Here is a 13,043-nt window from a genome sequence, read left to right as displayed (position 1 = left end):
ATCAAATTGAAAGGAATGTTGTTTACAGGGAGGACAGATTGGCTCCAAAGTTTATCAAGATGGAAGGTAGCCTCTCCTTTCTATGGGAAGGGCGTCGGAGGGCCCCAGTGGAAGAAGCAGCTTGATTGAGTGCTGGTCTGGGTGAGTCGCTCAACTTCTGAGGCTCAGTTTTGTCCTCCGCAAAATGGTAATCATGATAAAGACCTCCCGGTGTTGTGTGGAGGTGACGTATGCCGAGCTAGTGATATTTCTCTAGAGGAAGTCATCCTGGTCCGGCTGGGGATGTCTTTGACTTTTCTTTTCCAACCTCTATTAGAAACAGACTGAACACTAGATGGCTTCCATCTCTGAGCTCCGCCCGCCTGTCTCCCGTCACGCCCAACCCGCCTCTCCCTAGGCACTCTGGTAGCACTGAGGACCCAGGGTGCTCACCCACCAAGCCGGCCTTACCTCCAGCTGCATCCGTCTCCTGTCGTATAATAAACAGAAAGGTTGGCAGAAAAGCCACAGACCGACCAAATAAGCTTTCTCATGTTACCCTAGGTTAGTACGTTCTGCCAAAGTTTTGTGGCACAGAAAGAAAAAAAATATAGCCCTTTTTTCGCCCATGGAGCCTAAGAAGTCTGGAATGTGGAAAATGCTCCTAAATCCCGATTGGATTAATTTTGCTGGAATGGATTTCAAAAACACGAATATTACCAGCAGTAAGTCACCAGCAGCACAGGACAGAGGGCGTTCTCCTGTGACCTCAGTGCCACTAGCAGGCAGTCCAGGGATGACAAAAGCTTTCTCTGCTGCGACCTGGGTTTGGGGGCAGATGTGCTCACGTTTCCAGGGCAACGCTGCTGGAAGGGTTCTGTTCGTTCCTCACAGTAAAGGCTCGGGAGAAGTGATTTTAACCAGGAAATTTGCTAATCTAGGGAGACAATGTGGAAATAGCTCTTTTGTGCAAACCCACACTCTTCATGCTGGGGCAGGCAGGCTCTGCGGTCTAGAGCAGGCAGTAAGCATCTGTTGTGTGCACAGCAGCATGCTGGTCAGAGAGGAAAGGATGCGGGGGAGAGCGCTTTCTTGGCAATCTGAAGACGATTCCTGGGATCTACCTGATGTCGACCGCAGGAAGTGCAGAATAAAAATCAATTCTGCTTTCTGTTTCTACGAATTTGCCTGTTCCAGGTATCTCGTATGGAATCATACAGCATCTGGTCTTTTTTGTCTGCCTTATTTCACTTAGTCTAATGTTTAAGTTTCATCCATGCGGTAGCATGGATTAGTAGGAATAATGTTCCGTTGTACGGATACACTGCATTTTGTTTGTCTATTCGTTCATCAATGGACATTTGGGTTGTTTCTACCTTTTGGCTATTGTGGACACTGCTATGAACATTTGGTGTACAAATATTGGAGTCTCTGCTTTTAACTTTTTCTGGCTGCATTTTGTTTTTATACTAGAGCTTAGCACAATGCTTAGTTCAATAATTACTAAATAAATGAAGGAATGATTTATTGAAAAAAAAAAGAAATGCAGAATTGGCTTTCGCCTCTTAGGAATGATCCCGTATCACTGGCCACTCCACAGACCAACTGGAATCATTTACCCTTAAATGTGCAGAAAGTAGGGCAAGGTGCTGCGAGTGAGGGTCTCATGCAGTAATACAATGTCAAGGTCAGAGCTGTTGCTTGGTGTTGCCAAGCACGGCAACTGGTTGGCTCCAGTAACTACTTAGGTTTCCCACTGAGGATGTTGGAACTTGGCCACTTCCCCAAGAGGTCTGCAAGCAGGGGTGTTAGATGGCCACCTCTGCTCTGTGACATTTCAACAGCTTTTGGGTCCTACCCTCCAAGTGCCCCCCACTTTCTCAGTTCCACAAGGGGCACCCACCTCTCTCCCTACCTCCCACCCCTGACTGTCCCTCTCCTTAATAGTCTTGCCCAAAGCTAGGGTTCCAGGTGCATGGAGGGGCCTGTGTGGAGGGAAAGGTGCTGGAAGGGGTCTTCAGGCTTCCCTACATCTTGGGCTTCTGCACTGCACGCTATGGTTACCCCAGACTCATGGGCAAATGGTCACAAGCTGACCATATACAGAGACCATGTGCTTTGTCCCCAGATATTCTGCAGAGGGAGAGAGAAAGTAAGAGGGAGGGAGAATGGAGGTCTGCAGGGCAATGACGTGATGTAGTTATTCTGCCGGCCCCTTGACAACGACTCCAGGCTGACCTCCTTTACCCCTGCACCACCCCTGCCCCTCCAGCACTGGCAGCTGTGTCTGCCCAGGCCATGGAACAGCAGAGTGGGGAGAGGCCTTTGGAAACGTGTGAGTGGCAGATGAGGCAGCAGAGGCCAAGAATGGTGGGGATGGGGGCTAATTTAAAGAATCGAGTCTGTCTGGGGACCACTTCCCTGACCCCAGCACCAAAGCACTTGGTCCAGCGGTGCCAGGGCACACTCGCCAGGTGACAGCCCTCTGAGCGATGGTCAGGCTCCCCGAAGGCTGAGAGCCTGCAGGGTGGGGCTGCAGTGCTTCCTCAGCATCGTGACTTGGCTGGGACTCAGGGAGCCAGTCTGGGCGCGGAGGCATCAGACCCCCGGGTGAATGCACGGCTACGTGGATCATGGTGTGGGCGTGGTGCAGGGGGAAGAAAGTGGAGGTTGGCTTTCCAGAGCGTCTCAGAAAACTCCCAGGGGCAATGGACAAAGCCCCTAGGGAACCCCCTGACTCTTCCCAACCTCAAGGAGGGGAGACTGCTTCACCTCAACCACCCTGGCCGGGCCTCGGTTCCAGAAACGGCCTCTAACTTGACCCGACCGAGCCAACACGCAGTGGCAGGGCTGCCGGGTTCTGGGGCCAAGCTGCTCCTTGGATCAGACGGAGCGCAGCAGCCCCATACACGGGCAGGCGCTCCCCCACCCAGGACCTGGCGCGGAGGCGAGCCTGGCCACTTTCCATGGGGGTGGGCGTCGGGCTCCCGGCTCCTAATAACCACCTTCTCTGGGTGAGTTACCTGCCTGCAATTAATTATGCAATTATCTAGGCTGGGCTGAGAAGAGCAACCATCAAGTTGTCAAGCTAGGCCGTCGGGTAAGAGTGTTTCCCTCCGCAGAGCGGAAAACATTCCTTTCTGATTTCTGAGTCCCACAAGGCCAGCTGCACTTAAAGCAATACCCAGCACTTTGGGGTTAGCCCAGCTTCCACATGTATTTATCATTTTCAAAACCTAAACTGTAGCTACGGAGGTTATCGGTCATGCAAGCACTGCTATGCTGCCACCCCCCAGAGCTGGCAGTATTAACATGATATGGCAGCGTGGAATTTGAAGGGGACGTGGTGGTCCTTGGGTCAGGTTGGAGTTCGGAGATCAGGAAGCGGGGCAGGTGGAGGAAGCGGACATGGTTCCTGGTCTTTTCCAACCCTGCCTGCTGAACAGACTTGACCTGGAGAGGACAACGGTTAAGGGCACAAGGATCCTGGGGAGGGGAGACCAGTGCTTCAGGCCTGGTTCGGGGCAGATCTGAGGTTGAGTCTTGGACCTTTTCAATGGACTCTTTTCTGGAAAGGCTAAAGTTCTATTTGGGGAGAGAAGAGGAGGGTGAGGAGGGGTGGCTTTAGATTAGATCTCAGAAAGAGCTTCTCACGCCATGACACCCTATTATACCTGAATTCTGGAGAAATGGAGAAGCCCCCTAGAACCCTTTGCCCTTCTTCAGCTCCCTTCACTGCCACCTGCTCACACAGGCTCCACACTGATATTACCGGTCATCAAATGGCTTGATGGTCCTGTGTCAGTGAGCATTACGTCCATTCTTGTCTGTTTGCCACACCCATCAGCTTGGGCCACCGTCACAAAATACCAAAGACTCGGGGGCTTAAATAACAGACATCTATTTCTCACAGTTCTGGAGTCTGGGCAGTCCAAGATCAAGGCGCAGGAAAATTCAGGTCGTCGGGGGGGCCCTCTTCCTGGCTTGTGAACAGCTACCTTCTCGCTGTGTCCTCACATGTTGGAGAGAGACAAAGCTCTGGGGTCTCTTCCTATTCCTTCAAGGACGCTGACCCTATTGGATCAGGGCCCCATCCTTATGACCTCCTTTAACCTTAATTACTTCCGTAAAGGACCCGTCTCCAAATACAGTCACACTGGAGGTTAAGGCTTCAACATATGAATCTGGGGGGGATAAAATTCAGTCCAGACACAGTGTTTTTATATTTTCCACCTAATAAACATTTCCTGAGAGCCTATTCTGTGACCTGCCCTCCAGGTGCTCCACATCTGGCAGGGGACAGACACATAAATGGACACCCCTTCCCATTTAAAGTACAGTTCAGGGACTTCCCTGGAGGTCCAGTGGTTAGGACTCCGCACTTCCACTGCAGGGGGGCACGAGTTTCATCCCTGGTCAGGGAACTAAGATCCCACAAGCTGTGTGGTGCAGCCAAAAAATTAAAAAATAAATAAAGTTCAGCAAGCAAGTACCATAGAAAGATTCTGAAAGTACAGCAGAGAAGGGAAGAACTGATCATAGCTGGAAATTAAAGGAGCTGTCTCAGAGCAATTGGCATTTCTTTTTTAGAGTTAAAAAAATTATGATAAAATATTCATAGCATAATATTTATCATTTTAACCATTGGTAAGTGTACCATTCAGTGACACTAAACATACTCACAGTGTGTTGTATCTATACTATCTTTACCCCAAATTTTTCATCCTCTCCGGCAAAAACCCTGTGCCCATTAAACACTGACTTGCCTCCCCCAGCCCCTGGAAACCTCTATTTTACTTTCTGTCTCTGTGAATTTGCCTATTCTAGGTACCTCTTCTGAGTAGAATCATATCATATTTGTCCCATGTCTGGCTTATTTCATTAAGCATACTGTTTATGAGGTCCACCCATGTTGCAGCATATATCAAAATTTCATTCTTTGTCACGGATAAATAATATTCCACTGTATGGACAGAACACATTTTGTTTACCTATTCAGCTGTTAATGGACCCTTGGGTTGTTTCCACCTTTTGGCGACTGTGAGCAATGCTACTCTGAACATGTGTGTACAAGTATCTGTTTGTGTCCCTGCTTTCGATTCTTCTGGATACGTACCTAGGGCAGCTGGCATCTTATGCTGGGTCGTGGAGGCTCAGGAGAAATTCACCAGGCAGAGAAGGTGGAAGCGGTATCATTCCAGGTGGATGGATCCCTGTGTGCAAAGGCTCAGAGGCCTGCGTGTCCGAGGCTAATGAATGCTGCGTGTCTGAACCCTGTGTAGAGTGGATGGTGGAAGTGATGGGCAGAAAGGTTCTGGCCCAAACGTGGAGGGTCCTGTAGCCACACCACCAGGTTGGTGTGGAGGCCCTGAAGGAGCTGAAACCAGGAGAAGCTCCATCCAATCTGTGTTTTGGAAAGATGACTTCGCAGCTGTGGGGAGGCTTGAATATAGAGGAGAGTAGACTCAGGTGAAATAATTCACCAGCGGGACAGGGTGAAAGGAGGTAATCATTTCCTGCCACAACGCTACGGCGCTGCTCTGAACATTAAAGTAGGTTCCCTTCATTCAAAGCAGACATGGCTTTCTGGTAGAATATTACAGCACAAGACCTTCTGGAGCCTAATGCGGCTGACACTGAGCAGTGACAGTAATTACTTTGCAAGAATAATGGGATATATACTGTCCATCACGTGCCCAACCCGGAGTGTGATGTGACGTATGAAAAATCAGGCTCGTGTGTAATATACACGACTGTCTGTCCCGAATCTCTCACAGATGATTAAGAAAAGGAAATGCAGAATTAAAAAGATGTCTGGCTTCCGGAGGACATTCGTGTGGCTTGACAGTGGCAACCATTATCATCGTCACCATTGTTACCTTTAACAATGAATAATGATAAGATCTCATGCAAGTAAGCAGCACTTTACAGTTGCAAAGCCCTTTTGCTCTCATCACCTCCAATGCTGCTCACTGCCATCGGGAAGCAAGGCAGTTGAGCAGGGATTCCCGGCTCCATTTTGCAGATGCAGAAACTGAGGCTTGGCGGATGGCAGTGACTCACATGGCTAGCTCCTGCCAAGGTGAGGTTCGGACCCGGCCCCTCTGGCTCTCTGAATCAGGCAGGAACAGGCCTCCGTTCCCTTTTCCTCTCTGCTTTTCTACCCCGCAGCTCCCTGACCTCGCCACCTCTCCTCTGCCCTCTCCCATGCCCTGCCACCCTTCGTCAGGAAGGTCTGATTGGCCAGCTTGGGTCATGTGCTCATCTGTGAGCCAATCAATGGCGGGAGGCTTGGCCCTGTCCACCAATGGCACCTCTCACCTTAACTCTTGTTAACAGTGTGGGAAAGGCCGTTTCCCAGGAGGAGCCAGCGCCTTTGTCTTCCCACCCGATTCCACCCAGGCCTCAGGAAGGAAGAGACTCCCAGAAACCTTCCTCTCCAAGGGCCTGTGCTCAGAACTGCCTGGGCAGGTGGAAAACCAGAACCCTTTGTGGCCTCCGCACTTCCTGGCCCTATAGTGAGGCTTCAATTCCTGTGATCAGACCCCAGGCACCCTCCCCTTCCCTGCCAAGACCCCAATTCACTGGCACTGAGAGCTGCTCAGATGTCCCCTGCACTCGCCTCATCCCTGGACCCGACTCCCAGGACAGTCCAGCCCCACATTGACTCTTCCCCTCCCCACCAGCTCCCGATGTGACAGACTGGCCCAGGTCTGGCTTTGATGGACAAGTACCCCAAATGAGTGACCTCAGAGATGCTGGGAGTTCCCAAAGTTTCTACAGAGTTGGAGCAGGACAGGATTGAATGACCAGAACACCGGCCAGGCTGAAATCCCACGTGTGGGGCTGAGAGCTCAGCTAGTGCCAGGGACCAGGCTGCTGAGATGAGCTGGGCACGAATGAGATGCCTAAAACTATGGGATAAACCCGGGGCAGGATTCGGAGAACACACGTGCGTGGAAACGAAGGGCGTGGACGCTGAACTCCTGCGGGTCCCAGCGGGCCTCTGGGCATAGGCTGCTCCTGGCTCCACCATCCATGCTGAAGGTGGTGTCAGGATACCCCATAAATCCAGTCTCTTCTGACCCAGGGTTTTACAGAGGAATGGAGTTTGGAGTCTGATAGACTGAATTTGAATCCCTTCTTTATCTCTAAAAAGTTGTGTGACTTTGGGCAGTCGAGTTCCTCTCTCTGAGCCCAGTTTGCGTGTCTCTAAATCGGGCAAGACCACACCCCCCCCCGCTGGGTTCCCAGGAGGAATAAACGAAGCACCAGTTTTAGAATGCACGGGGCGTCCGTGCCTCTGGTGGTCTCTCCTTCCCACTGAAGAGAATCCTTATTTCTCCCCCAGCAACTTCTAGAGGGGATCAGAATGCCCACGACGGACCCCATCAGCAGAGGTCCGTGACGTGCCCGCTGGGCTGAGCGTGGGGCATGGGGGGTGCTTGAGCCCCACTTCCTAGGGGGCGGGCAAGCCGTCAGAAATGATGTGAGTTGGAAGCTTTTCCAACACACGTGCTGGACCCCACCCAGAACCTTGGGAGGCAGGAGGGTTTTGAGAAGGCCTTGGGGAATATTCGCAGGCTCTTTGCTGGTCGGGATCCCCCCTCTTGAAAGACTCCCCTGCACAGGCCATCAGGAGCGTCACAAAGCTGTTTATTTTCCCACCTATGATGGACGCAGGCTGCGGAAAACCCAGAGATGCCTTTGGTGACCATACTAGAGCCACACACAAACCTAACTGGCTCTGTCTTTACTGAGGGATTTTTCTGTCTCCACAGAACTGTAATTTACCCTAGAAGTGCTCCCCAAGGCATTGTGGCATGCTGCTTCTGGGCAGAGTTTATCATACCTGCTCTTCTTTGGCAGCTGCGTCCTTAGCATTGGACATACAAAATCTGATTGGCAAAAAAAGCACCAAATGTCAAATTTCATAAAATCAGGGCAAGAACTGGTCTTCTCTTAGCATTTGGACTAGCTGCCCCCTGAAAAATGTCTTGTTTTCCCTTGGTCCTTAGCAACGCCCAGCCCAGAGGCAGAAAAAGGGAGCAAAATGTAACTTTCGCATTAAAAAATAAGCAAGGTTTTCAACCAAACAGTTAGGTAATTGGACTCATTATTTAAACACCAAAATACAAAAGATGGACTTATTCATCTGGCCCAGCTTAATACATGTCGGCCTAACACTACAAACAAATACATAAAATCAAGCTATGTCTGGGTGGTACAAACAGGGACAGGGCGTTGTCATCGTCAGCAATGACTTGGCCTGGAGGCACAGGCTTGGCTGCGCTGTGAGCTGGCCCTCAGAACCAGTACTCAGAGACGAAGATGTGGACGTTGACGACATTTCGGTGGGACACCACGCCCCCGACCACGTAGTTCATCTCTAGCTTCAGGACAGCGTGAAATGGGCCCACAATGGGCCGCACCTGGCGCACAACACCTGGGGAGAGAGCAGAAGGTGTTCTGGGAGTTAGCAGGGACCGAAGGAACACGGAGATCTGGGAAATGATTTCCTTCCAGGAATTTCACAGCTAGAGGAGGACTTAGGCCTCATCAAGTCCCACCTGAACCAGATGCTTAGCATCTCCCTCCAAGTGGTCACTCCCGGGCTCTGCTGCCACCTCTAGGGACGAGTGACAGTGAGCTCACCACAACCTTTCCACTGTGTGCGGCTCAGAATGTGAGGGAATCTGTGCGTGTGGGCTTTGGAGTCAGATGCCTTAGGGTCAACACCAGCTCCTGTTCTCTCTGAGCCCAGGTTCCCTCCTCTACCACCATCTACGTGACCGAGGATTTAAGAGTCTAGATAAAGGGCCTGGCATGGAGTAGATGCCCAGTAGACACCTGTCCCACTCCCTTCTACCCACTGTGCCCAGTTGTGACCCTTGGGAAGAAATAAAGCAGGTATGATCCTCTTCTCTCAATCCCTCCCACTGAGGATTGCAATGGGGTCCCAGAAACGCTTTATCTGAGCAGAGAAGTCCCGATTCCCCATGGGACATACTCCTGGCTCCCTCGCTCTCCACACTTCTTTTCTGGAGGGTGACACCTAAAGTTCATTGTTCCGTGTTCATGGTAACAAGTACGCAAGAGGCGGCTCAGGTCCAGCCCGAGCAGGGCAAGCAGAAATGGGACAGGTGGCAGAGTGGAGACAGGTGTCCATTCTGGGGAAGCAGAAACCTGTGTGAAGCTGCTGGGGGTGGCGAGGAGTTCTGCCTGGACCAGATAGGGGCCAGGCAAAGGTCATGACCCGAGGCCTCCCCTGTCAAGGCTCAGAGTACAGGGCAGACAAGCTCAGCTCAGTCACAGTGGAAGAAGGAACAACCCCAGGCGTTCTGCAGACTTGCAGGGGAGCGGGGTTGGGTGGTACGAGTGGATTCCGTAAGTCTCCCCAGACCTGTGCCTGGAAGCTCCACGTCTCCAGGCCGGACCCTGCTGCCACTGCCTGGCCATGCAGCGCAACCCCAAGGCTCACGGAGAGAATATGCTCCTGCGCTCTGGGACCAGACAGATGGGGCTAAGATGAGTGCTATCCACCTGCATGGACTTGGAGAGACCACCGTTCTCTCTGGGCCCCAGATTCCTCAGTGAGCATATGATGCCACCTGACCCCGTGCTTCTGCACTGTGTGATCCAGACACCCCAGCACAGCGTCTGCCAAGGTGTGAGCTCCAGGTGTGCAGGGCTACCTCCCCACCAGACCAGCGGGCTCAGTGCTTCATTTCCACTTGAGTTCATGCATTTCCTCAACTGGTACCAGACACTGTTCCCGGTGACACCGAGAAAATGAAAAGAATCCTGGCTTCAAAGCTGGTGGCAGATCTAGATGAGTGCCGTGCTCTGATAGAAGTCTGCACGTTGTCCAGCAGGGGCAAAGATGGAGGTGAGCATGGCTAGGGGATCAGGAAAGGCTTCCTGGAGGAGGTGGCCCTCCCTGCAGATCTTCAGTGCCTGGCACAGAGCAGGTGCCGCCCACAGCTGTTGACATTTAGGAAAGGTCACTCCTCCATCATACCCGCTCTGATATTAGGACTTCCCCAAAGTCACGTGGCGCAGGGGTGTGCCGGAGCGGCCGGCCCTCTACTTGTGCCACGTGACAATCTCCATGGCCGATCTCAAGCCACCAACATGACGTCACACAAGGCAGGGTGGGAAAGAGCGCTCAGTGCCCGTACACCACTGCAGGGATGCCCGCAGAGAACACCCTGGAGCCTGCAGCTCCTCAACCACAGGCTGAGAAAGAGCCACTGACTGTTTGCTGCATCCAACCACCGATTCCAAGCTGGTCTCTACAAACAGCCCTGCCGCAGACCTGGGAGATGTGCACATGGGGCAGAGCAGTCAGGCCCCTGACATCCGTCCCGCGAGGAGCGAAGGCTCCAGGGAGACCGAAGTGTCCCTAAGGCCTTCTGCACCAGCGGTCAGTTCCCAGTCAGGACCACCAAGTTCATGCTCAGAAGGGGAATTTGGGCACGCCATCCCCCCTTTCACTCCCTGAGCTTGAGTTTCAAAAGTGAAATGCCCAGCAGCAGGGCGGAATTCCAAGCTATTCTAAGCAAACAAGGGCTTTAGCTCTGATGGAGAGATAAGCACAGGCTTCTGCGGGCTGTCAGCACCCTTTCTCTGCCCCTACTTGGTGATGACATGGCAGCTCTGTCTTGTTTGAACGCCCATGAACATCTTCAGCTCCCGGCTAAAGATGCGGGCTTGTCACCACCCTCAGTATGACCGGGCCACTCCCACTTGCCCTTCCCTGGGCACTGGCTGGACCTGGGTCAGCGTGGCCCCTGTGGGGGGCGCGGCCCCAAGCTCTCCTGCCTCCTCAGTAGCCCCATCAGTGTCACCCTCTTCTCTCCCCAGGCCTGAGACCACCACGGGCGCCCACCAGCCTCAGTGCCCTGGGTTACCTGCCGACGGCATCCATCCCAGGGGCGGTGCTCAGAGGGGCTCGGGGGGGCTTGAAGGAGAGGGGTGAGAGGCTGCACGAGCCTGACAACTATTTTAGGACAGAGAGCAACGGAGGTGGAGGGAACGCTTCTGCAAGCTATGATCCGATATATATTTATTTCTATATATTATTATTATATTAAATATCATATAATTAATATATGATATAGAAATATATAGTTTGATTATTATAAATACAAAATATATATCATAACCATATATAAAAATATAAGTGAGCTTATTTAAAATAGATCAAAATCTAATTTATATATAAATACTATTACAATGTATAGTATTTATTTTATATTTATATAATCTTTTGCATATATCCATATATTTTATATAGATGTTTATATAATTTATATTACTATTATATAAAATACAATTTATATATTAATATATAAATATGTATTATTATAAATGTATATATAAAACGTAAATATTACAAAATAATTACATCACACACACGCACATTTAAATGAAGATTCCTGGCTGCGTGTGGGAGCTCTGGTAGCATCAACAGTTCAGACCCACAGAAGTTTCTGGGCCCACCTGTGTGTGCCGGGCACCGGGCTAAGGAGATAGTGTAGAGAACATGAGGGGCTGTCCTTGGTGGGCTCAGCCTGGGGACAGAGAGGAAAGAGAAGGTGCTGACACAGGGAGCTGGGCTCGAGGACAGGGTCATTCTAGCTGGATTATAAGACTGCAGTTCTTCAGGACAAAGGGTTGGAGTCCAACTGACCTCGGTCAGTAGCATGACCTCAGGTTAGTTATCCAACCTTTCTGAGTCCTCATTTCCTCTCCTGTGAAACTAGGATTAAACACAGCAACCTTCAGGGACTTCCCCGGCAGTCCAGTGGTTAGGACTCCGGCTTCCATTGCCAAGGGCGCGGGTTTGATCCCTGGCTGGGGAACTAAGATCCCATGTGCCACACGGCGCGGCCAAAAAACGAAAAACAATAGCCAACTTCAGAATCAGAAACAAAACCATCCCAAGGCCATCCTGCCGCTTCTCCCTCAGAAGTGACTGCTGGATGTCACGAAGCTTCCCAACGTTCATATGTGATCTGATTTTCAGTTAAAATAGAGCTGAATTCTTACATGATTGAACAATATGGCAAGAGTTGAATATTTTTATTGGATTGACTTAAAAATATATGAGAAAGGAAAGCTCTGAACGTGTAGAAAATGTACCTAAATATGTCGTGTTAGGGCACTTCATGAGGTCTAGTTTCTACGATGGCCGAAGCCCAGAACTGCACGCTGTCGGCTGATCGTTCTGACTGTAAACAGCTAAGAGACAAATGAAACACTGAAGGACGAAAGGGCTGTTCTAATGAAAAGGGTGTTGAGAAGGGGCTGAATACAGATTCAGGGCACATTCAGGGCCTGGATTTTCTCAGGATCTTTGCATTTAACAAAAGAAATGATTAAGGTGGAAGAAATAGGTGTGCCGCAAGGGTTAAAGAAATCGTCGTAGGCATGTACACAGCAGGTGCTGAGGAGTGTGCCTCCCTTCCCACTCCTCCAGAATCAGCTGCTCGGTCCCTCTCCTCCGCCCTGAGGTCCACATTGAATCTCCAACTCTATCTATAACCTTAGTCAGCCCTAGTTTCCCAGGCTACCCACGCCCACTCAGTAGACCTGACCACTTCTTCTTCAGCCTAGCCACACTTCCTGGGGGCTCTGATTGGGTGAACACGCTCCCTTCATTCCCAGGTTACTTCAAGCCTGAGTTCCACCTCCTTGTCTTCATCTTCACTGAACCTAGACTTTCTCTTGATATCACTTCTTTCTTCACAGCTTTCCTACCCATCCATCCATCCACCCATCCATCCATCCATCCATCCATCCACCCACCCACCCATCCATCCATCCACCCACCCATCCACCCACCCATCCACCCATCCATCCACCCACCCATCCATCCATCCATCCATCCATCCACCCATCCATCCATCATCCATCCATCCATCCATCCACCCACCCATCCATCCGCCCATCCATCCATCCATCCACCCATCCATCCATCCATCCATCCATCCATCCATCATCCATCCACCCACCCACCCATCCATCCATCCACCCACCCACCCATCCATCCATCCACC

The 13,043-nt window shown here is 51.1% G+C and overlaps 1 protein-coding gene across 1 annotated transcript in view; it reads right to left on the bottom strand.

The window, feature by feature from the left end:
- Positions 1-8,078: 8,078 nt before the first annotated feature.
- Positions 8,079-13,043, bottom strand: part of FBLN1 (fibulin 1) — a 78,973-nt gene continuing 74,008 nt past the window's right edge. Inside the window, exon 17 of the mRNA XM_060025815.1 lies at positions 8,079-8,425. Within this exon, the coding sequence (XP_059881798.1) occupies positions 8,286-8,425 (140 nt within the window). The 3' untranslated portion in view covers positions 8,079-8,285. The remainder of the gene's footprint in view (positions 8,426-13,043) is intronic.

The sequence above is a fragment of the Delphinus delphis genome, chromosome 11 (genome assembly GCF_949987515.2).
Source record: "Delphinus delphis chromosome 11, mDelDel1.2, whole genome shotgun sequence".
In the NCBI taxonomy this organism is placed as follows: Eukaryota; Metazoa; Chordata; class Mammalia; order Artiodactyla; family Delphinidae; genus Delphinus; species Delphinus delphis.
Note: the sequence above shows the minus strand (reverse complement) of the source record. Positions and strands in the feature narration are given on the sequence as shown.